Source organism: Lutra lutra, chromosome 13, assembly GCF_902655055.1.
Source record: "Lutra lutra chromosome 13, mLutLut1.2, whole genome shotgun sequence".
Taxonomy (NCBI): Eukaryota; Metazoa; Chordata; class Mammalia; order Carnivora; family Mustelidae; genus Lutra; species Lutra lutra.
Genome location: NC_062290.1, coordinates 61,901,158 through 61,927,385, shown reverse-complemented (window position 1 = coordinate 61,927,385; position 26,228 = coordinate 61,901,158). Strand labels below are relative to the sequence as shown.

Below are 26,228 nucleotides of genomic sequence, written 5' to 3'. Positions count from 1 at the left end.
TAGGATGTATTTTCCTATTCCCATGAAAAATTTCAATTGGATTTTGATAGAGGTGGCACTAAATCTACAGATAAGCTTGGGGAGTATGGACATTTTAACAGTATTAATTCTTCTGATCTATGAACATGGGATATCTTTCAATTTGTATCTTCTTTGATTTCTTTCATCTAATTCTTATAGTTTTCAGTGTGTAGATCTTTCATCCTCTTTGTTAAATTTATTCCTAAGTGTTTTATTGTTTTTGATGCTAATGTGAATGAGATTGTTTTTCTTCATTTTTTTAGATGTTTTACTGTTAGTATATACAAATGCAACTGATTTCTTGATAATGACTTTGTATCCTACAACTTTACTGAATTTGTTGATCAGTTCTAACAATTTTTTGATGGCTCTTCTATATATAAGATCATATGTTCTGCAAACAGAGATGATCTTACTTCTTCTGTTTATTTTTGGATGCCTTTTACTTCTTCCTCTTGCCTGATCACTCCGGCTAGGACTTCCAGTACTATGTTGAATAGGTGTGGTGAGAGGGTGTGTCCTTGTCTTGTTCCTGATCTTAGAGAAACACTTCCAACTATTCACTGTTGAGTATGATATTACTTGTGGGCTTCTCACATATGGCCTTTATTATACTTAGGTATTTTCCTCCTTTACTTCATTTGTTTAACATATTTATCAAGAAAAGATGTTGTACATTGTCAAGTGCTTTTTCTGCATCCATTGTGATGATTAAATGATTTTTATCTTTTATTCTACCAATATGGTATCACACTGATTAATTTGTATATGGAACCATCCTTGCATCCCAGAGATAAGTGACACGTGATCATAGTGTATGATCCTTTTTTTTTAAAAGATTTTTAAAAAGATTTTATTTATTTATTTGACAGACAGAGATCACAAGCAGGCATAGAGGCAGGCAGAGAGGGAGAAGGAGGCTCTCCACTGAGCAGAGAGCCCGACGCAGGGCTTGATCCCACGACCCTGAGATCACGACCTGAGTCGAAGGCAGAGGCCCAACCCACTGAGCCACCCAGGTGCCCCCATAGTGTATTATCCTTTTAATGTGCTGTTGAATTTGGTGTGCCAATATTTTGTTGAGGATTTTTGCATCTATATCCATCAGGGATATCGGTCTGTCCTTTTCTTACCGTGTTCTTATCTGTCTTTGCTATCAGGGTAATGTTGGCTTTGTAAAATTAATTTGGAAGTATTCCCTCCTATTCTATTTTTTGGAAGAGTTTGAGAAGAATTGGTGTCAAGTTTTCTTTAAATGTTTGGTAGAATTCACCCATGAAACCATAAGATCCTGAGTTTTCTTTGTTGGGAGGTTCTTGATTACTGATTCAATCCCCTTACTCATTCTTGGTCTCTTCAGATTTCCCATTTGTGTATGATTCAGTCTTGGTAGGTATGTTTCTAGAACTTTTTCCGTTTCTTCTAGGATATGCAATTTGTTGGCATATAATTGGTCATAATAGTCTTAAGATTCTTGTATTTCTGCAGTATCCATTGTACTATCTTCTCTTTCATTTCTGATTTTATCCTGGTCTTATCTCTTTTTTCTTAGTCTGGCTAAAGGTTATTTGATTTTGTTTACCTTTGAAAAACCATCTCTAGTTTCATTGATCCTTTCTATTGCTTTTCTGGTCTCTATTTCATTTATTTGTTACCTGATCTTTGTGATTTCCTCCATTCTGCTAACTTTGGGTTTAATTTTTTTTTCCAGTTCCTTGAGGTGTACAGCTAGGTTGTTTATTTAAGATCACTGACCTCAGTTCACATTTTGATTTCACATTCAAGAGCTCTGTGCTCTTGTCTAGGTCACCTATTACTCTCTGTCTCAGTTTCTTTGTCTCTAAAATAGGGCGGGAAACAGGACTTGCTTCACACTGTTCTTGGGAGGACTAATATAGCTGATCAAAATAAGTCAGTTAGCAAGATGTATAGTGTATAATAACTCAATGAATCCTAGAGGTTATTATGATTTAATATCTATCTCCCTGGGTGGAGTTCAAGTCCCATGCGGCAGAGCCCATAGTCATATCCCCAGCACTTGGGACAGTGTCCAGCACGCAGGTGAAGAATGAATCTGTCCTACCTCACACTTGATGTTTACTTGCAGATTTGTTAGCAACCGCTGGATTTTCTCTATGAAAATAAGGTCCACAGACAGGTTATGGAATTTGCTTTCAAACTTGTTGATGACATCATTGGCCTGTAAAGATATATAAAAAGTAAAGGAGGTGGGTTTAATTTGGAACTTACAGATTTCGGGAGCAGAGTGGGACAGGCACAATTTTTTGGAAAGGGGGCTTGATGGACCCGTCAGGCAACGAGCAAGTGTGTCCTGGGAGCCTGGCTGGAGGTCAGGGTCAGGGCTTCCCCACCTGGTCCAGGTATTCGCTCTCCATCTTCTCCATGTTGATCATGATTAAACTTTCAACAAACTCTATTCTAGAAGCTTCCTTCTCCAGTCGATGACACAGCGAATTGATTTCTTCAGAAGAAAAGTTGCCTCCCTCAGAAAACAATCTGAAAGTGGTTTGAGAGAAATACAAGCCACTGATCAGACCTCAAACTTCCCTCCCATCCCAAAACCTGTGGTTGATGAAGCTTTAGAAAGTATAAGCTCACGGAAAAAATGGATACAGGGGGTTCAAAGACAGAAGCAGTGAAATGACCCAAATGTCCTTCAAGGGAGGAACAGAGAAACAACGTGTGGTGTATACACAAAATGGAGACATATTCAGCCTTGAGGAGGAATGACATTCTGACACATGCTACGTGATGAGTCTTGAAGACCCTATGTTCAGTGAAATAAGCCAGATACACAAAAGGACAAATATTCTATGATTTCATTTACATGAGGCACCTACAGTAGTCAAATTCACAGAGACAAAAAACAGAATTATGGCTGTCAGGGGCTGAGGGAGGAAAATGAAAGCGTTCAACGGATTCAGAGTTTCAGTTTATGAAGATGAAAAATTCTGGAACTGGATGGTGGGGATGGTTGGACAACAATGTGAATGAACTTAGTGTCACAGAACTAATGGTCCACCTGAAAAATGGTTATAATGGACAGTTTGATGTGATATATTTTGTCACAATAAAAAAGTAAGGGGAAACAAGACCAATTCTCGACAGGGGAAGCCCAGGGCCCGCAGAGGCCCTGGATGCAGGCTCCCACCTGCAGTGCTTGATGAACTCAATGTTGGTGAGGCGAAGCTTGCCCAGGCTCTCCTCCAGGTACTGGCGGAAGCTGCGCAGGGACACCTGGATGACGTCGACATAGCTGAGCAGCTCCCGGTGCAACGTGCTGCTGAGACTAACCAGCCTGGCGGACACAGGAGGGCAGGGTGGTGACCCGGGTGTGGAAGGGCAGCCTGGGGCCTGCTTGAGCTCCACTGCTGTGCCCAGCTGTGGGGCCACCAGAACCACGGCCATGTTCCTCTGGGTAGGAAAAGAAGCTAAAAGGAAGTTCAAAATGCCAGTGTGTACAGGACACAGCGTGGAACTCTCAGTGTGCTGTCTCAGAGGCCATCTCTCGCTTCTCTCTGGCCCTCGCTGCCAAATTACTGAAGGAATCCCCAGGTCCCACAGGATCTTCAGCCTCCCTGCAGCGATCTCTCTCTCTCTCTCTCTCCCAGCAATGTGCTTCCTGTGGTTGATGCTCTCCTGAAGGAGCACCATGCAACTTTCCTCTTTACCTGAAGTCCACCCTCAGCAGCCTCCTGTGTACTTGACACTAGGGAGGGCTCCTCACCTGTTACCTGACGGAGGCCTCCCTGAGCACGCAGGAGCCTCCATCTCAAAGCCCTGAATGGCCTCCTTGGAACCCCTTGCTCTGCCATGAGCACATTCCCACCTCAAGCTGGGCCAGTGCTCCTTTCTGAGGGGGAAAATTCTGTCTCCTCTTTACCTTCCTCCATCCCAGGACAGGGGGGTCCTCCTGCAGGAAGCTCTTTCTGATTCCCCTGGGTGGAAGTGGCCTTTTCCCGCATGGACATTTTGGGGCAGCTTAGTAACATCCCTGCCTCCTGACCACGGGTGCCCTTTTCTCTCCCTGGCTGCTCACCCAGCACCCAGTGCCCATCTCCCCGCCAGAAGAGTCACACAGTTAGCCCCTGACACCTGTGAAGAGGTGAGCTGAAAAGGGAACGTTGCTGTGGGGCCTGGAAAACTGACTCATGTCCACCAGGAAGGGACCACTCCTTTTAGAGCAGCCGAAGGCTGGCATCTCGTGTCTGGGATTCCATGGCCCTCACCTCTGGCTCTTTGTGGCATTCGAGAAGATGTGTTCCATGTTGTAAATCTTGCGGCGGAAGTTTTTGCTCTTTATGTTTTGCTCTTCTTGGAACTGGCAGAACATCATCTTCTCCTTCCTTAGCGTCTCTGTCACCCCAGCACAGTGGCTGTCCAGCCGCTCTTGGTGAAGCAAGAGCTCAGCTGAAAAAGGACAAGGCAGAGAGAGGCCCTGTGGGATCTCAAGTCACTTCACGACATTTCTTTCCTGGATGGTGACAGCTGCCTCTGCCAGGGCTTGGGTGGGGAACGGGTACCGATCTGAGAGGGGCCGATCTGAGACTGCCCCAGGGTCTCTCACTGGAAAGGAGGCTGACCAGGCTGTGAGCAGGGGAGTCCCTGCGTGTGAAGAGATCCAGGAGCAGGCAGGTGGGGTGGAGGGTGTCAGGAAGGGTGTGAATGTGGTGAGAAGAGTGTGGAGAAAACAACCAGCACAAGTCTGGGCAGGGCAGCTGGATTTTGTTCCTTTCTATCAGTGGCTGCTCTTTCCAGGGAGCTCAAACTCCAAAAGACTTCTAGGGCAGAGTAAACGGAACTGGAATTTGGCTTCAAGGGCTTTGTCAGAGGCCTTTAGAGCTGGCGGATAGCCCTAGGTCAGCCCACCCTCTCTGCCTGCGGCCTACAGGGGAAAGTACTGTCATCCCAGCTCTACCAAAAATGAGTGTGGGGACTCTGGGACCTTGTTTCTCTGACCTCAATCTCCCCATTGTGCACTGGGGCAGGGATCCAGGGAAGACGCAGGAAATCAGCCTTCATAGAGAATCTCAATTTATACTTATATTTAATGCACACATTTTCCGGATGAACACAATGAGGTTCCAAAGCCAAGCAGGGCTTCCTGGGCCACAAGCACTGGGATTCCAGGCCAGGCTGTCTGATTCCACAATTCTGTCACTGTTCTAGGCAGGAGGAGTTTGGTTGGGACCACGTGGGGGGTCACTCTGGGAACTCAAAGCATTTATGAAAAAGTCCGAAGTGTGACACAAGTGAAAACCCAACAGGGTCCCTGAAGATCCAACTAAAAGTATGCCACCTTCTAGGAGCCCTCTGCCTAGGAGAGAAATGGCACCTCTTCTCAAGTTATAAATTATAAGCTGAAATTAATGGGTCCCACTTGCTCACGATTCCTCACTCTACCCTTTCAGGGAGAGTTAGTTACCATCAACAATATCCCCTTCTACGAGTAAGGGAGGGATCAGAGAGGTCAGGTAACATGTCCAGAGTCACACAGCCAGAGTCTAGTAGCTATGATTCTTGAGCTACAGCTTGCCTCTAGAGCATGTGCTATGCAAGTGTGTATTGGATAGGTGTGTGAGCAGATCTGGTATTCACACAGCTAAAACAGGACAATACTCTTCATTCTATTTAAAGAACTGTAAAAAAAATTTTTTTTAATTTTAATCTCAAGTGTGGGCTCTGAATACTGCCTTCTCCACCAGCCTCGAGGGGTAGAACCCTCAGACAGGGGCACCTAATGAATACAGAACTGCCGTGGCAGAGACTCCGGCTGTCTGGGGCAGGAAGGCCTTGCCAAGCAGGGTCCATACCTGCCCTGACGTTATGGATGTCCTTTTCAATGCACTTGGCTCTTGGCTCATGTAGATGCTGATGCAGCTCCAATTCTGAATCCAGCTCATTGATCTTGGTGGCCACCATGACCCGAGTTTTGAGGACACACTGGTCAAACCACTTCTCTAGGTGCTCAAAAAGGCCAGCTCGAAGTCTGAGGGAGAGACCGGTGAGGGTCAGTTCTGCCAGCGGCAGTGAGCAGGGAGAGAGCTTTCCCTAGTGACCCAGAAAGTGCTTCCCCCTTTCATTTCTTCCTTATTTTATTTCCCAACTGTATTCTATTCCTTTGTCTGGATGGAGCATCATGAATTCAGCCAGACTCCTGCTGGAGGACACTGGATGGTTTCCAACCATTCGTTCTTCAAAAAAAAAGCTGCAACGAATTACCTTGCACATAAACCAAGTATAGAAGCATTTCTACAGGACATATTCCCTGAACTGGAATTGTTGAATCAAAGGCTAAAATACATGTGTGGTTCTTCGTGTGTGTGTGTGTGTGTGTGTGTGTGTGTGTGTAAATACTGTAACTACTGAATAACTAAAACACAGCCTTTGTCTGTTTTCATGTACAATTTTGCAAACAATGAGAAACAGAAATGAAATGGTTATACCTCTGAGGCAAGTCTCCTTCCCCAAACCATATGCCAGAGATATTTTTTATCAGTTTAGTTAGCTTTATAGTTTTTAGAGACTAATTTTGCAACAGAAGCAAAAGCAAACTGTACTTTCAGAAAGCTTGTAAATGCTATTTCTAATTTATATCAAGTACCAAAAATTTGGTTAATAAAACTTTAATGCTTTACAAGCATACAGACAAACACAAATGTGGGGTTAATGTCATTATGCAGATTTCTCAAAATTTCTAGACAAAATTGCACACTTGAGAATTAATACCTTTCTAGAAAATAGTTATACACAATTTGGATTTTTAAGTTAACACTCTCAAGTTTCCTGATACAGTGCCATCCCTATTAAAATACCATTGGGGGCGCTTGGGTGGCTCAGTGGGTTAAGCCTCTGCCTTCAGTTCAGGTCATGGTCTCAGGGTCCTGGGATTGAGCCCCACATCAGGGAGCCTGCTTCCCCCTCTCTGTCTGCCGCTCTGCCTGCTTGTGGTCTCTCTGTTAAATAAATAAATAAAATCTTAAAACAAATACCATTGGCACTTTTTAAGGAGCTGGAGTAAACAATCCTAAAACTTGTATGGAACCGGAAAAGATCCTGAATCACCAAGAGAATGTTGAAAAAAAAAAAAAAAAACAAAGCTGGGGGCATCACGTTGCCTGACTTCAAGCTACATTTCAAAGCTGTGATCACTAAGACAGCATGGTATCAGAACAAAACAGACACATAGACCAGTGGAACAGAATAGAGAACCCAAAAATGGACCTTCAACTCTATGGTCAACTAATCTTTGACAAATCAGGAAAAAATATCCAATGGGAAAAAAGTCTCTTCAATAAGTGGGCTGGGAAAATTGGACAGCTACCTACAGAAGAATGAAAGTGGGCCATTCTCTTACACCATACACAAAGATAAACTCAAAATGGATCAAAGGCCTCGGTGTGAGACAGGAATCCACCCAAATCCTAGGGGAGAACATAGGCAGTAACCTCTTCGACATGGGCCACATGTGTGGTTCTTAAAGATATAACTTAACTGCTTTTAAGGCAAGACAACCAGAACTGCCCTCTGTAGTAACAGCTCCCATTTCTCCAGAGTCTTGGAATAGATTGCCAAACTTTTGAATTTGACAATTTCATCATGGTATGACTGAAACTGAGCATACTGGCATGTGTTAAGACTATTTAAATTTTTTTCTACATACTGTCCATTAATATCTTTTGCCCATTTCTCCATTGTGAAGATGTTGTTGTTCTTTTTTTTTTTTTTTTAAGATTTTTTATTTATTTATTTGACAGAGAGAGATCACAAGTAGACGGAGAGGCAGGCAGAGAGAGAGAGAGAGGGAAGCAGGCTTCTTGCTAAGCAGAGAGCCCGATGTGGGACTCGATCCCAGGACCCTGAGATCATGACCTGAGTCGAAGGCAGGGGCCCAACCCACCGAGCCACCCAGGCGCCCCAGATGTTGTTCTTCTTATCAGTCTCTATACTGGCACTCCTTATATATTGGGAACACGAAATCTTTGACTGTGATGTGAGTTGCAATTTTTTTCCCAACTTATCACTTCTTCTTTTTCAAAATTTATGTCTTGTTCAGATGGCGATATTTTGTTAAGGTGTTGGTTTTCCCCCAAATATATCTATAGATTTAATTCAGTAACATTTATCTATAGATTCAATGCAACCAGGGTGCCTCAGTTGGTTAAATGTCTGACTCTTGGTTTTGGCTCAAGTCATGATCTCATGGGTCATGAGATCAAGCCCCATGTCGGGCTCCACGCTCAGTGGGGAGTCTGCTTGAAAATTATCTCCCTCTGCCCCTCCACCTTGTGTGCACACACACTTTCTAAAATAATTGAGTAGATCTTTTTTCAAAATATTTTTACTTATTTATCTGAGAGAGAATGAGAGCAAGAAAGATCACAGAGGGAAAGGGAGAAGCAGACTCGCCTTTGAACAGGGTGCCCGATGCACGGCTTGATCCCCGGACCCTGAGATCACGACCTGAGCTGAAGGCAGATGTTTAACTGACTGAGCCACCCAGGTGTCCCATGAGTAAATCTTTAAAAAAATAAATAAAAATAAAAAGCTCAGTAGATGTCTTTTTCTAGAAACTGATAAGCTGATCTCAAGTCTATGTAGAAATGCAAATGGCCAAGGATAGTTGAAGAGAAGGCCAAAGTTGGAGAACTTATACTACCAGATAATAAGACTTAGTGTAAAGCTACAATAATCAGGCAGGGTGAGGCAGTGATGCAAGGATAGACACACAGAGAAACAGAAAGGAAGTACAGTAGAGCAGTGGGGAAAGGAGAGTCTTCTGGGGTCAAGTAGTTATCCATATAGAAAAAAATGAATCTGACTCCTATCTTGTACATAAAATTAATTCCAGGTGGATTTTACATCTATATGTGGAAATTTAAAACAATAGCATTTGTAGTACATACCATAGGAGGATACTTTCATGAGCTTGGGGCAAGTGAAGATTTCTTAGATAAAACAGAAAGTACACTAACCTTAATGAAAAAAGTTGATGAACAGGAACTTAATACAAATAAGAATTTCTTTTCATCAAAAGATGCCTTTAGGGGCGCCTGGGTGGCTCAGTGGGTTAAGCCGCTGCCTTCGGCTCAGGTCATGATCTCAGGGTCCTGGGATCGAGCCCTGCATCAGGCTCTCTGCTCAGCAGGGAGCCTGCTTCCTCCTCTCTCTCTGCCTGCCTCTCTGCCTGCTTATGATCTCTGTCTGTCAAATAAATAAATAAATAAATAAAATCTTTAAAAAAAAAAAAAAGATGCCTTTAGGAGAGTTAAAAAATAAAAAAACAAGCACAGAGAGGGATAAGCATTTGCCACATATTTATCTAGGATAGGTAACTTACTCACATAAATTAAGAAAAAAAAAAGATTGATAATCCACCAGAGAAAAATGGGCAAAAATGGGCATTTTATTTCAGAAAAGATAACCGAATGGTCAACAAGTATATGAAAAGGTACACATCATTACTCATCAGGAAAATGCAAATTGAAACCACCATGAAGCATCACTTCATGTATACTGGAGTGGCTAAAACAAAACCTCTTGACACTCCCAAGTGTTGATGAGGATGTGGAACAAATGGAACTCCTACACACTGTTGTAAACTGTTAAAATAAAATCACTTTTGAAAACTCTTTGGTAGTATCCTTTGGTTGTATCTTCTCAAGATACATGCATATAACCCTATGCCCCAACAATTCCACTCTCAGTTATATATCTAAAAGAAATGGAGACATATGTTTGCCAAAAGACTTGTACAAGAATGTTCAACCCATAGAATGGGAGAAGATATTTGCAAATGACATATCAGATAAAGAGCTGGTCTCCAAGATCTATAAAGAACTTATCAAACTCAACACCCAAAAAAACAAATAATTGGGTCAAGAAATGGGCAGAAGACATGAACAGACACTTCTCCAAAGAAGACATAAAAATGGCTAACAGGCACATGAAAAAGTGTTCTACATCACTAGCCATCAGGGAGATTAAAATCAAAACCACATTGAGATATCAGCTGACACCTGTTAGAATGGCCAAAATTAACAAGATAGGACACAATAAATTTTGGCAAGGATGTGGAGAAAGGGGAACCCTCTTATCCTGTTGGTGGGAATGCAAGCTGGTGCAGCCACTCTGGAAAACAGTATAGAGGTTCCTCGAGACATAAAAATTGAGCTATCCTATATCCAGCAATTGCACTACTGGGTATTTACCCCAAAGATACAGATCAGTGAAAAGAAGGGGCACATGCATTCCAATGTTCATAGCAGCAATGTCCACAATAGCTAAACTATGGAAGGAGCCAAGATGTGCTTCAATAGATGAGTGGATAAAGAAGATGTAGTTCATATATACAATGGAATATTACTCAGCCATAAGAACGGATGAATACCTACCATTCAGATCAACATGGATGAAACTGGAGGGTATTATGCTAAGTGAAATAGGTCCAGCAGAGAAAGACAATTATCATATGGTTTCACTCATATGTAGAATATAAGGAATAGTGCAGAGGACCATAGGGGAAGGGAGGGAAAACTGAATGGGGAGAAATCAGATAGGGAGACAAACCATGAGAAACTCTCAACTCTGGGAAACAAACAGGGTTGCAAAAAAGGGTAGTGGGGGGATGGGGTAACTGGGTGATGGTTATTAAGGAGGGCACATGATGTGATAAGCAACTAAGTTGTGTTATATGCAACTAATAAATCATTGAACAGGACATCACAAACTAATGATGTACTATATGTTGGCTAATTGAACTTAAAAAAAAAAATTCAGAGTGGCATTGTTCTATTCCCCAATGAAAAACAACCCAAACATGCACCAGTAGTAGAATGGATAAAGAAAATGAGTGATGTATTTTTATAATGGATTACTATACAGCAGTAAAAATGAGACGACACACATTCAAAAATGCATATGAATCTCATGAACATAATGAAAGAATTCTAACATAAAAGAGTACGTTTTCTATGATTCCATTTAAATAAAGTTCAAAAAAAGCAAAAGAAATGAGAGTATTTGCTATGCTTGAGGAAGAGAGAGCAGTGACTTGAGATGAATACATGAAGAGGCTCCTAGAGAGTTGGTCATGTTCTATTTTGGGTGTGGGGGTACTGGTGAGCAGGTGTGCTCCCTTTGGATAATTCATTGAGCTATATACATTCATGATTTCCATACTTTTCAGTATTGTATTCATCAATATGTAAATCCAATTAGTTTAACACAGAATTATTTTTCTGGTTAATCCCAAGGCCAGATGACATAATGTTTGGCTTAAGACTCCGGAATCACATGGTCTAGATTCATATCCTAGATCCAACCATTCCCTATCTCCGAGATCTTATCCAAATTACTAATTCCCTGAGCTTCAGTTTCTTTGTGTGTAACATAAGCTAATTATAGTACCCCTTCATAGTTATTGAGAGTATTAAATCCTCTCAATAAATATTAGCTCTTGTGGTGGTCCTTGCTTTTCTTCTTTAAGGAGAGGACAGACAATGGCCTGTGACAGAGGAAGGAAAAAGGATGAGTTTCAAGTCAAGAGATTATGCTGAGTGAAATAAGTCAAGCAGAGAGAGTCAATTATCATACTATTTCGCTTATTTGTGGAGCATAAGAAATAACACGGAGGACATGGGGAGGTGGAGAGGAGAAGGGAATTGGGGAAAATTGGAGGGGGAGACGAACCATGAGAGACTGTGGACTCTGAAAAGCAATCTAAGGGTTTTGGAGGGGCGGGGGTGGGAGGTTGGGTGAGCCTGGCAGTAGGTATTATGGAGGGCACGTATTGCATGGAGCACTGGGTGTGGTGCATAAACAGTGAATTCTGGAACACTGAAAAGAAATTTAAAAAGTAAATAAAAATTTTTAAAAAAGAAACATTTTCAAGATGAGATGATGCTAAGATGAAAGAGAAGAGTCCAAAAGCCTGACTTAACTCCTTTTATCCCCTGCCCATGTCTACACATAGGAGGGACACTAATCAGGTGATCTCTAGCTGGTCAGTCCTAGCTATGACATTTAGAGTCAGGAGGGCAATGGAAGTGCTATCCTAAAGCCAACTGCAAATTTCCACATTGGGTCCAAGTTCAAACACAGAGGCCCAGAAACCTGGGAGTTAGGGGAGGTAAATTCTCAGTGGTAGAATTATGGGTTATTTTATAATCTTCATTGTACTTTTTTCAGTTTTCTAATTTATGCAATTAATATGTCATATAATCAGAGCCAAATACCATACAGATACATATTCATGCCTAGAGTCTATGTCTACATAATCATTAAAAAAAAAAAGGAAAAAAAGGGAGGAGAGGGGGAAGGAATGAAAGAAGGAAGGGAGACAGCAAGATTCCACATGTGCTGGGGTTCTAACATCTTGCAGCGAAAACACTATTTCTTATGTACAAGCCCCAGGCTAGCAAGGCATCCTGGGAGAGGTGGAGGGGATCACTCTCACAGAAGATACATGTGACTACAAATAATTCTCGGAAATTTACTATTTTTTAAAATTGTTTCTCATCTCAACCCTCAGTTACCTACACATTTTCTTTTTCCAGTTGAAACTATTCCAATCTTTTGTTACAATACCTCACTTTGTTAAAAAAAACTTAGGATAGGAGAATGAGAATAAAAGGGGTTTCTACTCACTGTTTCTTAATTTGTAAAACTAGTCTGGATGGAATGATCACTTGTTCTAGGAAGCTGGCACTGGAAATGTCATTGACAAGAATGGCAGAAAGGTTGGAATAGGGTTTCTTGCAACTCTCTTCTTGTTGTTCCAGGGTTAGGAAGACAAAATAAGTGTGTCCGCTGGAGGTTGTGAAGGACTCCATGTCCTCATTGTGGGAGATTTCCTCCACACTCTCTTCCTGGGCTCCGGCCTATGCAGAAGAGAAGACTTTATACTTGACATCACCAGACAGACCTGGGGATCCAGCCACAGGATCTTTGATATCAAGGTTATACACCTGTGGGCTGAATCTTGCCTGTAATTATTTTTTTCCCCAATATAGTGCTTTCAAAAATCAGGAAATCCTACAAAGAATTTGGATTTTGGATTTCTCTTAAAAATCAGGAAAGCTGGCAATTCTGTCTGCATTCCCACATGGTGTTATTGGCTGGAGCTGAATAATGACTGCACAGTTGCCTTAGACTAAATGTTGGGTGCTCTCCGAAATTCATATCCCCAGTGTGTTGGTATTTGGAGGTGGGCTTTTAGGAGGTGATTAGGTCAGGAGGGCAGAGCCCTCAGGAGTGGGATTAGTGCCCTTATAAAAGAGTTGGCGCTTTCCACCATATGAAGTCACAGTGAGAAGATGGCTGTCTACGAACCAGGAAGTGGGACCTAACAACAAATCAAGTCTGCTGGCACCTTGATCTCGGGCTTCCCAGCCTTCAGAACTGTGAGAAATAAATTTCTGTTGTTTATAAGCTGCCTAGTCTATGGTATTCTGTTATAGCAGTCTCAACAGACTAAGACAATCAGCTTCACCACTTGTTACTATTTTATACTTGGTCTCTAGACCACTTTTCTTTTTTTTTTTTTTAAGATTTTATTTATTTATTTTGAAAGAGAGGCAGTGAGAGAGAGCATGAGCGAGAAGGTCAGAGGGAGAAGCAGACTCCCCGTGGAGCTGGGAGCCCGATGCGGGACTCGATCCCGGGACTCTGGGATCATGACCTGAGCCGAAAGCAGTCGTCCAACCAACTGAGCCACCCAGGCGTCCCTAGACCACTTTTCTATTACATGCCTGTGGAAATTTGAATTTGGGATCTCTGCTCAAAAACGAGTCTCCTATGCCAATTCTTCTGTAGCGGTATAGAAAGAGTCTTGCAATTTAATGATTATGGAATTCAAGTTACTGTTCTATGAGTTGGAATGTGTTTTGAGGACAAGACTTATTAATGTGAGAGTAACTTCCCTACACTCCAAGGAGAGCTCTGTCTGCCATCTTGGATATGGATCTTTTCTGCTACAGAAGAGAATGGGAAGAGAGAGGAAATGGAGAGGCGAGGTTGGTCTACACAGGAAAGAAGAGTTGGGAAAGAGATGACCAGGGAAAGAGGAGGAAAGCCATAGAGTTAAGGGTGACTTCAGAGTAGGTTGCAGGATAAGATGTTAGGAGAAGAAAGTGAATTTTAAAAAGCACTGTTGTGAGATAAGAATTGGATTCCTTTTGACAAAATAAAAGATGTGCATACATTTGTAAATCCCAATGGACACTGCACCACTGGGGACCCCAGCTTGTAATAGGGATACACAGAGTGAGCCTAGAACGCTTTCCCCATACCCAAGAATGGATCCATTGCTGGCCTACCTCTTCTATAAATAAACTCTCATGTTCTTCCTCCTCCTCCCCCTGCTTCTCTTCCTCTTCTTGCTCCTCCTCTTCCTCCTCCTTTTCCTCCTCCTCCTCCTTCTTTTTCTTCTTCCTCTTCACCTTCTCCTCCCTCTCCTCCACCTTTTCCTTGTCTTCCCCCTCTTCCTCCTTTTCGTCCTCCTCTATCTCTTCTTCTTGAACCATCATATCTTCCTGGTTCAGAGATGGTTTTAAGGAGCTGTCTCGTTCAGCTTGTATTTTTTCTGATTCTTTAACTGACTCCTCACTGGACTCATCCATCTTGTCACTCTGTAGAGATGGTTCCTGTTGGTTCACTGCCATCTCCTCAGTTAAGGAAGACTCAATTTCTTGATCATCTTCTTCCATCTCTTCTGCTGGATTGGAGGGACTTGTCCTGCTACTTTCACCTTCCTCACTTCTGCTCATTTCCACTTGAGCCCTCTGTTTGCTTCTCCAGCTTCTCATACTCTCCTGGAAGTGCTTTTCGTACGCTTCTGTTGATGACCAACCCCAAAGCACAAGGAAAAACAGGTTACCAAGGTAGCCTGGATTGGGCCCACCCAGCCCACAAATGTACAAGAGTGAAGTCAGAGAGGATCAGACTTGAATTAGAATAGTGTTACCTGGTTCCCTGAATTTGAAAATGACTTCCCCATCCAAAGTCTACAAAGAAAAACCACAGGGCACTGAGTGAGCAGCACTGCCTTTCTCCAGAGTGCCACTTCTAAGGGCATCTCTTCTCATTTAAGTAGAAGCACCCACCCCTTCCCTTCAACATCTGACATGGCCTTGACTACTTATTTTCCTGCGGTAATCAGTGTTCCCAAACCGGAGAATCAGTTTTCCTTAATCCCAAGCAGGCTTGCAAATCTTTCTATCCCACAATAGGCATTATCAGTAAACGAACTCTCATTCTGACATTTTTGTGGTGATCTGGGGCAAAGAGCAAGAAAGTATAAATCGAGGGATGCAGACCAAGGGGCAGGGGTCTGCAGCTCCCAGTGCTGGGTGTGAACATACAGAATGAACATGATTTACATGACCTGGGAGCCCCTTCATTAACCCTACAAATTCCTTGTTTCATAGACTCTACATGAGTCGTGAATATACTGCGCCATGGATAACACTGTGGACTGTAGAATTCGCAGGTCCAGATTGGAATCCCAGCTCCTTTCAAGCTGAGTGACCTCAGCCAAGCTCCTTAAGGCCGACAGAGCTCAAGGTCTTCCCTTGTGCCATGGAGATCACAATAGATACTCAACATGAACCGAGGCAAGCAGACCAATCTCAAAGTGCAGATGGTGAGCTCCCCCTCAACCTAGGCGCCAGAGGAAGCATTTACTATTGACTGAAACAGAGATCCTTCCTCTCTGCAGGGATTCCAGGGATTCTCAGAGTAGCTGGGGACCCTGTGCATGCGAGAAAGCCTTGGCCAGGTTTAGTGATAACTGCAAGTAGTGTCCGGTCTGGCCATGCAGGACAATGGCTGGCTGGGTGGGAAGGAGACAAACTCTAGGAGGGTCAGGACAGGACGTTCCAGCTAGTCATGCATTCACCAGGGAATATTCACTGTGTCCGAATCATGTGCAAGACACTGTGCGAAGGGCAAGTGAAGCTGCATCAAAGTTAGTGAGACGTAACCTGCCCTTCAGGAAACACCTACTCTGGGATATTCTGTGCTCCTCTCTTTGCCAGCCACCAACACACAAGCACGCCTGGTGAGAGGAGCAGGGACAGGGGCCGAGGAACGTGAGTGGTTGGGACATTAGTCCCTGGTAGTGGAAGACTGGCTGGCTCTGGGATGTGTGGAGACAGAGGGCTGCCCACAGAGAAGGCTGAGGAAGGCTGGCGGGGTGGGGGGTGGGTAGGGGGAAGTGGGCAGGGGTGGGGGGTGGACTCCTGAGGGGAGAGAGGGTAGGTCCTAGCTGTATTATAGGACACTACGTGGCAGTGGTGGGGAAGATGAATGAAATTCAGAGTCCTAGAAAATCGTCTTTTCTTCATAATTCCATACAAGCCTGAGGCCTGAATTCGGAGCCCTTCAACCCCTTTTAATCTAAGAAAGAGAAGGTCTCTTTCAGAAACACCTTCGGCTTCTTACCGCTTGCTGTCCTGACCGAGAAGGGGTTCGTGAAGGTATGGAAGGGAAGGCAGATCAGAGCTAAAAGATACCCTTTCCCCTTTGCTTCTCCGGGAGTGGCTGGGTGTTTGCACCACTCTCCATACCTGCTGAAAGATCTCCCGAACGTAGAAGTGTCGGCTGAGGGCGGAGCTGTAGGAGTTCAGTTCTTCCACTATGATCACTGGGTACTCCGTCGCTTCCTTCGTCAGGAGCTTGTGGAAACACTCATACCTGGGAGGGAGTGAAGGAGGGGGTCTAAGGCAGGGGGGGGGTCCACTGAGTTGGGGGGACCCCAACCCAGAGCCACACCCCAGGCTGCTGGGAAATGGGCTGGGGGCCACACAGAGCCAATGCCCAAGTTTCCTTTAGCTTTGGCAATCCTTGGTTTGTTTTGCTATTTTTCTGATCCTACAAGGAATACACACTTTTTGTAGAACATTTGGAAAACACACATGGAAGAGTTCTCTGTTTGTTATAACACGTGTTCCCATTTCCTGTCCACGGTCCTAACCCTGTGCTTGAACTTGACCTACATGATCCCATCAAACCTCTAGGCTCCAGGGATCAGGCTTTATGTGTCTCCCAGATAAGGAGAGGAGGTGACTTACCTGCCTCAAGATACACTTCGGAAGCTAAGTACTCAAGCTAAGTACTGCAATCATTTGGCAGTGCAGTGTCATTTCTGTGAATGGTCCCTATAGAATCAGTTGTATAAAGGCACAAAGATACAAGACAGTTCACAGAGTACTGTTTTTAATATTGTGAAAGTGGAACCAATCTTAAAGAGCTAATCAACTGGGCGATGGTTTGACCATTATGAAGCACCCATATTGATGAATTCTGGGCATTAGAAAACGGATATCTATCTGCAGTTAGAGATCTACTTGCATCGCCTGAGTCAACCTTTATTGAAAAAAACACTGTATATGTGTTTACATCCACATAAATAAATGTACACACCCATGAAAAAGACGAGGTGGGCAGGAATGAGGGGGAAATTTCTACATGTTTGTATTGGTTAACTTTTTTGTCTTTAAGAAAGAGCATCTATGTTTTAAAATCCGAAAAGGTAGTGGGAGGGCCCATGCTCTTGACCTTTAAACTACATGGCCTTGAAATCTTCTTCCATAAACTTTTCAGAGGAAAGTTCTTCCTGGAAGCTTCTGTGTTAGAAGGACCACTAGGACATTCTCCAAAGCTAGAGGCAACATTTTAATCTTGAGCTCGCTGAGCACACCCTGGGCTCCTAAGCAGGCGGCCTCTGATCTTAAATATGAATTTCAGGCCATTCCCGTCTGTCTTTGGGATCTGGTCTGCCTACCTGGATTTCATATTCTTCAGGAAATCTTTGGCTTTTTCCAGGTGAATCTTCAGTGTTTCCTCGTCGCTTTGCTGCCTCAGTTGGTCCAAGAGCTTATCCAGGTGGGCTTCCAGGGCCTGGCAGCCACCCCCAAAATACAAGGAAGCAGATGTGAGTTACCAAAACTCAAAACTCACCGAATGCCTATGAGTGACATGCAGAGACCCTACCACCAGAACCAAGGGGCAAGTGCCTCAGGGCAAACACAGGGCTTTTTCCTAGAAAAGGGGGCACCAAATGTGCTACCTCACTTACCCTCAATGCTCTGGGCTCTTCTGTCGATAATGTTCTTCTCTGTCTACTTTACATCCCTGGAGACCCAACTCAGATGGGACTCCTCAGGGACACGTCCCTATACCCACACCGCCTCGGCAGGCCACCCCCCACACCCTCCCACGGTGCCCGCCCCTTGCTCTCTTTGAACCAATTGTATTTAAAATCAGATGCTGGGTGTGTCCCTCCATTTCCTAGATTGTGTGAAGGCAAGGGGGGTGGGGGCCCAGCTCATCTCCTGTGGGCACGGGGTGACTGCCATAGGTAGAAGCTCCGCACCCCACCCCAGTCTGTCTCTCATGCACACTCTTACAGACACGTTTGGGTCCAGGGACCCATCACTAGCCCAGACCTAACAGGTGGATTTCTTCTACTCCCATTTAGCCCATGACCAAAGTGAGCCTTGATTTCTCCATCTGTGTAAGTCTTACAGCTTGAGGTTTTACATTTGAATCTAAGATAAGTTTGGGGTTAACTTTTATTTACTCTATGATAAATATGGTGGGTTATTTTATTTTTGTTTTTGTAATATGAATGCCCACTGAGGTTACAGGCCGCCCAGCAGAGCCATCGGGCAACTGACTGACTGGGTGTGGCCCTCCCTTCCATCCCCACAGGGGCTTCTGGGGGGTGAGAGACCACACCTTCTCGTCCAGGTTGCGCTTCTGCCTCAGCTGCTCCATCCTCTTCTCCAGCTCCAGATCCAGCACCGACAGTGTGCTCTGATGTGCCTCCCACAGCTGCACGGCCTCCTGGAAGTAGCTGAAGAGATCTGAGCTCTGCCATTCTGTCTGCTTTGCCAGGCCCTCGAAGGATATCTGCAGTGGCAGAACCCAGAGAAGGGAGCTTGAAGGCCAATGGGCCCAGGGTGAGAAGAAGGCCACCCCCTCACAGGGCTCCCTCGCCAGCCAGTGGAGGCCCCACCTCTCCAATGACCGGCGTCGCCATCACTGCCTGGGCACCATCCCTTGGGGTCATCTTCCTGTCACACACTGGTTCATGGCTCTCCCTCCTCTGGAACAGCTTCTGGTCTGCCCAAAGCCATGCCCTCATTCTGGCTGAGCCTGAAGTCCCATCTCTAGATCTGTCCCATATGCATTGAAGTCACTAGTGGGAAGAAGGGGAGGTTTGGGGCCTAGAAGAAAGCAGGAGCCACCCCAGACGCCAGCCTGGGTACTCAGGCGGGCCACGCCCATCTCAGCCTGGGCAGGTTTCCTTCTTTGGAGTTCCCTGATTCTCAGCATCTGAGCCAAACACCATTCTCGGCTGTTAAATCCTCACCTCTCCCCATTTCGTGGTTGTATTTTATGCTCTCATTGGGGTCCGGGGGCAGCAAACTTGGTCTAAGAACTAAATTTGGCCCTCTGCCTTTTTTGTATGTGGCCCTGAGAGCTAAGCTAATTTTACATTTTTTTAATGGCTGAACAAAAAAATCAGACAAAGATACCAAATGATGTGGAAATTATATGAAATTCAAATTTCAGTGTTCACAAATAAAATTGTCTTTTGTGTAACAAGAACGGAGTGAGAAGTTGTTACAGAGACTTGACAGTCTCCAGGGAACTGAAATATTTACTATCCAGCGCTTAGCAGAAAATGTTTCCCCACCCAGGTCCTGATCCTAAGCATCTTGGGGCAGGGGCTTGTTGCTCCTCATGGCCCTTGGGCATGCAGACTCGACAAGGGCTCAGAGGAACTCTCCCTACCCCAGCCCTGGGCAGCGCGGCTGTCACTGGGCAGCAGGGCGGGGGGGGGGGGGGGGGGGGGCGCGTGTCACAGGGGAGCCCAGAGCGCCCCGTGCAGAGAACTACCCCAGAGGGGCAGCCAGGACCGGGGAAATGGTCTCACTGGTGACAAGAAAGTTTGGGGCCCCCGGACTCCGGTCTTCTCATAGCGGGGCACTCCAGGTGACTGCTGCCCCCAACCACCCACCCCACTCTCCAGCTGTGCGGGTCCCCAGCTACGCACATCCAAGAGCTCCAGCTCCTCCTCCACCTTGCTCTGCAGCTCGCCCACCATCTGGAAGAAGTGTGGGCTCACCAGGCTCTCTGCCTCCTCCTCAGTGAAGGCTTTGCAGTCCAGCAGCTGCTTCTGGAGGGGAACCAGGGCAGAGTCTGGCTTAGGACGGGGGGAGGGCTTCACCTCAGGGCCTGGCCCTGCCCCCTGAGGTCTGCCTCTCACCCAGCCTCAGGAGAAACCCTCCCAGCGGTAGAGATGGTCCATCTTTACGGTCGGCCCACAGAGTACAGGCGCTGTGCACTATCCCTGTTCTCTCACTTAGCCCCACTTGACAGATGAGGAAACCAAGGCTCAGAGAAGCAGAGGAACTTGCTGGAGGCCACACATCTGGCAAGTGGGGGGCTGGGACCTGAATTCAGAACTGTCCTCCTGCAGACCCCAGAGACATAATCAGCCATGCTAACGGCCTCGGTGTGGCTACAAGTCAGACGGGCTCCTACTTCCTGTAACTGAATTCCTATTATGCCATCTGGAAAGCAGTCTTCTTCATATTAATAAAGCCTTGGTTTATGTACAAAATCTAATATAAACCAATCTCCCCAAATAAAAATTGTCTATAGTTGTAAGCTTTCAATGCTGCTGAACAGGAATACCAAGGGCCCTTCCTGTCCAGCCTAAGACACTCCTGGGGTGTGTGCTGACTTCAACTTAGCCCCTGCTGAGCCTGACAAAGAGAAGTAGGATGGGCACAAGAGTCAGCACTGAGGGCCCCTGAGCTCCTGCGGAGGTCCCAGGCAGCAGCAGGGATGAAGGGAGGAAATCCTCAGGGGCATGGTGCTGGGAAGGCTCTCCTAGGGTCTAGGAGCAAAGGTTTCCACCCTTCTCTCCCTCCATGCTTTACTTCTGAGGCTTGACACCCTGAAAAACCTGACTGAGAGGCACGTGGCTGGCCCTAAGGCCACAGAGCACTGGACCCTGCCTGATACCATGAAGTACTCTGCTCCCCGTGAATTCTGCTCACCCCAGAGTCTCGGGGGCAGAACAAAAGCTGCACAGACTCATGACGGGAGGAGGAGCAGGAACTTGTCGGAGCCAGGAGGCAGGAGGGGGCATTCTGCCCAAATTATCTTCCTGTACCCCAAAAAAGCAGGCACTGTCATGGAAGTAGTCTGTGAGGGACCCACGGTCTCGCCCTCTGACGGGGGCCAGCAGGGTGGACAGAAGCTGGGTGTGACAGCAGTGGGTGCACTCACTTACGGAAGCGAAGCCCTGGAAATAACCCCCTGGTCCGACCTGCCCTGGATCAATGTCAAGTGCTGTAAGGGGTACAGATGGTCAAGGCTGAAGGCTGACATGGTCAGAGTGTATCACCGCCCCCATGGGGTTGGGACGTTTTCCTGGAGGAGATCAGGCTGGGCTCCACCCTGAGTGACAGGTGGGAAAAGCTGGGGAGGAGGGGTCCGGGCAGAGGGGGTGGAGGGGAATCCAGGCTGGAGGAGGGCAGGGGTGGGGCGGGAGGGGCCCCCACCTTGCACGTTTGCACCTGGGCCAGGCACTCCTGCCACGTCTTCTCGTACTGCAGGCGGATCCGCATCATGCTGTCTATGTGGCAGGTGTCTCCGTGGACAGAAAGAAAACATGTCAGCTGCTCTTCCAGAAGGAAGAGGGGACATTAGAAAGAGTTTACCCTCTGCAAGGGAGGCAACTTCTCCCCTTAGCGAAGATAATTGAGGTGAGATCCGTGGTCTCGATTCGGAGCAGGGGCTGGGATTCCCTTCCTCACAAAGTCTGTGACACCCCAAGAGAAGGGCTTGGAACGAGGAGTTGCCTTTATCTGTTCTGAATCTATTCTGACCCTGATTCTTGACTCCATGTCAAGGCTAATGAAATTCTTTTCAGAGGGTTGCACCAAATCATAAAACAATACCAAGGGTGCAAATTAACAAGAGTTTACGGATCACGTCTGTGGTTAATTCCCTAAGAAGTGAAAGGTTTGGTGGAACACTCAGAAGGCGGCTGATTTTTCTCTCCTCCCCGACTACTGTTTCCCACTTTCTAATAAACTCATTGTGTGACTCTTGGTGTCTAAGACATGCAGTTGAGAAGTTCTAGAAACTGAAAGCACAAAGATTCTGCAGCGGGGTTTTTGTTTTTGTTTTTGTTTTTTTGGATGAGGGCTGAGGAGGAGGACAGGGTGGATGGAAGCTGGGTAGATGGCGGACACAGGACAGGGGAGGACAGGTATGTAGTGGAACCGACAAGGAGAAGCTCTAAAGCTGGTTTCTCCAGCCCCAGGGCATCTCCCTTGGTGAGCACGTCCCCACCCATCCCCTGAAGTCACAGTGATCTGTGCTTCCACTCCTGTACCCTTCTGACCTCTTCCCACTCTGACCTCATCACTCCCAGCTCAGAACTTTGCCCTGGGTTCCTGCTCCAACCACAGAAAGCCCAGCTTCCCCCAACATGGTGACGAGGCTGGCACGGTCTGGGCCCCGGGGCCCAGCCTCTCCTGCGATGTTCTCCTTTCCCCAAAGGCCTCAGCTCTGTCTTGCCCGTGAGCCTTCTCACATGCTATTCTTCCTGCTAGAAAATCTCCTCTCAGCCCTGGGTTTGGCTAACTCTTGCCTTGCTCTTCTTGACTGGAAGAACACTTCCCCCGCAAGGTCTCCTATGACCCATAACGGAGCTGCGTCCCCAGAAACATGCTGGTCACCTGCCTGCTCCCCGCTGTAACACCCTGCATAGCCTGACCCCCACCCTGGATGGGAAACACCCAAGGAGCCACCCTGCTGTGTACCGAGGCCCGGGCCCACTCCCGTCCCTAGCAGGTGCCTGCTAAATGGCAGTCATTGCTATTATTGAGGGTCTTAGGGCTCTTACCTTGGTATTATAATACCTTCGCAATTCTAAACCTGAGAGCCTTGGGAGCAACGGTGGGTACTCTTAACCGAAGTACCCAGGTCAAGTTCAAGCGTGACTTCATTAGCTGTGTGACCATGGGCAGGATACCTCACCTCTCTATGCCTCTGAGTTCTTCCTTATCACAGGGGGACAATGACACTACCGACCTTACCAGGTTGCTGTAAGCCTCAAAGGAGATGGAAATATCCTATGTCTTCCAGAGCAAGCCTTGGCAAACATTTTCTATGAACGGCTAGATAGTAGATACTGCCAGCTTTGCCAGACATAGAGTCTCTGTTGAAGCTACTCTTTTTTTTTTTTTTTTTTTTCAAGAACTTATTTATTTGAGGGGCGCCTGGGTGGCTCAGTGGGTTAAAGCCTCTGCTTTCGGCTCAGGTCATGATCCTGGGGTCCTGGGATCGGGCCCCACATCGGGCTCTCTGCTCAGCAGGGAGCCTGCTTCCCCCTCTCTCTCTCTGCCTGTCTCTCTGCCTACTTGTGATCTCTCTCTGTCAAATAAATAAATAAATTCTTAAAAAAAAAAAAAAAAGAACTTATTTATTTGAGAGAGAGAACTAGAGCACAAGCAGGGAAGGGGCAGATCCCAGGACTCTGGGATCATGACCCGAGCCGAAAGCAGACACTTAACCATCTGAGCCTCCCAGGTGCCCTGCAACTATTCGTTTCTGTTGCTGTAGAGCAGAGGCAGCCAGAGACAATATGGGAACAAACGGGCAGGGCTGTGTTCCAACAAAACTTACTTGCAAATAAGCAGGGGCCCGTGGGTGGGAGTTTGAGGATCCTTGATATAGAGCATTTCTAAACATTACCATTTATTATTGAGCCTCTCTTGTAAGCCAGGCATTGAACTACGGACGACCGGACTGTAGGATGTGATTCCCACAACAACCCCACAAGGTAGGTACCTTTATTGTTCCTCTTAGATCCCTATTTTACAGAGGAGCAGTTCGAGGCCAAGAGAGGCTGCACCTTCCCCAAGGTCACACAGCTGGAACAGCACAGAGCTGGGGGGTCAAACCCAAGTCTCTCTGACCACAAGACCACATGCTTGGTATCCCCTATGCCCAGGGCCTGGCCCCCAAGCTGTCCTCACAGAAGGTCATCAGAGCCATCCCTCTGGCTTCCTGCTGGTTAAGGGATCAGAGTGTGTGGATGGCATGGCTGCCAACGGGGAAGAGACCAGGAAGCTGTGGGAGGGAGGAAAGGTGCTCTACCATGCAAGGTTTGGGAGATTTTATGTGAACCCTCAGAGCTCATGCTTGCATCTGCATACCCTCCCTCCTCTAGGGGGATGTGCCCCACTTCTGAGTTTATGACAGGCTCTCACATAAATGACTGGCTACTACTTGAACAGGTTCTGAAGAGACCCAGGTGGCATCCCACAGACTTCACTCACCAAGGTGCTTATTGAGGGAGTTGAGAGAAGAATGCCATTCAGTCAGCTGAGCTTTGCTGTAACTGGGGGGTAGAAGGTCACTGGGGAAGGAATATAGGACAAGTAAGCCATGCTTGTATAGAACGTTCACTTACCAGAACTGGTAGCATCTTCAGGCACGTGGCCCCAGTATTATGTGGTATCTATATAAATATCAAAGAAATAGTTGACTTGTTGGGGACTTCCTGGTACCAAAAATATAACTCATAAGAGGTCTACTAATATTACCAAGTCTGTTACTTAGAAAATAAAGCCAAGGACATCCGAGTGGCTCAGTTGGGTAAGTGCCTAACTCCTTATTTCGTCTCAGGTCATGATCTCGGGGTCGTGAGATGCAGCTAGTGTGGAGTCTGCTTAATATTCTCTCTCTCCCTCTCCCCACCTACTCCCCACCTCATGCGCATGTGCACTCTCGCTCTCCCCCCACTGCCCTCCCCCAAAAAAAGAAAATAAGAAGAAGGAGAAGGAAGAAAAGAAACTAAATTTCCTTAATGGAAAAAAAACAAATGGCTTACATGACTGGACAAAGGAAGCCTACTTGCCTACTTCTAGGAACCGAATTCGAGATAACAGTATAAATGCATACAAAGTTTATGCATTAAGACATGCTTAACAGTAGTGTTTATAAGCACTCAAAAAATCATAAACAAACTTCATATCCAACAACTGGATTCTGTCTAAATAAAGCACAGTGCATTCTCTTCTGAAGTCACTGAAGATCATGTGGCAGATTGAAAAACGGGCCAATATCCTTAGCTGCTCCCCTCCGTCTACTTCTCCACCCCTGCGCTGGGCCAGGCCACGTGATTTGCTTTAGCCAATGAGGCATTAGCAAATGAGCTGCAAGGTGGAAAAGCTTGTGTTCTCCCCTTTCTCTCTCCTGTTGCAGGTATCTCTGCCTCTTCTACCAGAGAAGCCTCAGCTGTTCCAGTCCAGGCTCCAGACACGGGAGTGAGGCCATTCTTGACCATCTAGCCTCAGCCCGGCCAGCCCAGACCAGGGAAACATCCTGTGGGAAATGACCCACAGAATGGTGAGAAACAGCTTGTTGTTTTAAACCACTAAATTTAATGGTATGGAAAGATGCATACAATGAGGACCATATAACGTATTGTCCCAAACCAGGACATCTTTGATGATGAAGAGAGGGAGTCTATTAATGATTATACCAGGACAAGATGTGTAACCCAGGACGGCCTTGGGCACCCTACTTATGGTGGGATGGTAAAGAGCAAAAGATAAGTCCGAGACTCGCACAGCATAATCTCAAGTCTAAACATTATACTAAGAGCAGTACTTTGTCCTGGCTTGGATCCTGGGACAGAAAAAGGGCAGTGGCAGAAAATTGGTGAAATCTGAAAACATCTGGTGCCTAGTTAATGGGAATGCGTGAGTTTATTTCCTAGTTTTGTATTTAAGATAATGATAGTAGGGGAAACTGGGTAAGGGGTCTACAGGAATTCTATGCACTATCTTTTTAAGTTTTCTGTAAGTCTAACATCACTCCAAAATAAAAATTGAATTAAAAAATATTTTAAAATTATATGCACATATGCTTATCAGATCCAGGAAAATCCACGGAAATACTCCTAGGATTTTGGAAAACTATCTCTTGGGAGCTCTGGGAATCTTATCAAGACCCCCCCAGCCCTGCGACACCAGTGCCCACAAGCCTACAGAGGGCCTCTGCATGAGCAGAGAAATAAAGTCCAGGCCTCTGGGGTTTCAGGAGTAAGGCCTGGAGCTATGGGAGGATGGGATATGGAATCCCAT

At 45.9% G+C, this 26,228-nt stretch overlaps 1 protein-coding gene across 1 annotated transcript in view; it reads right to left on the bottom strand.

The window, feature by feature from the left end:
• CCDC180 (coiled-coil domain containing 180) overlaps positions 1 to 26,228 on the bottom strand; it is a 66,492-nt gene that overhangs the window by 26,719 nt on the left and 13,545 nt on the right. The window contains 14 exon segments of the mRNA XM_047700849.1: positions 2,105 to 2,221; positions 2,394 to 2,538; positions 3,194 to 3,340; positions 4,272 to 4,452; positions 5,856 to 6,031; positions 12,691 to 12,923; positions 14,361 to 14,878; positions 15,008 to 15,047; positions 16,611 to 16,737; positions 17,828 to 17,943; positions 18,784 to 18,957; positions 20,108 to 20,230; positions 21,627 to 21,715; positions 24,417 to 24,496. Of these exon segments, the coding sequence (XP_047556805.1) occupies positions 2,105 to 2,221; positions 2,394 to 2,538; positions 3,194 to 3,340; positions 4,272 to 4,452; positions 5,856 to 6,031; positions 12,691 to 12,923; positions 14,361 to 14,878; positions 15,008 to 15,047; positions 16,611 to 16,737; positions 17,828 to 17,943; positions 18,784 to 18,957; positions 20,108 to 20,230; positions 21,627 to 21,715; positions 24,417 to 24,496 (2,266 nt within the window).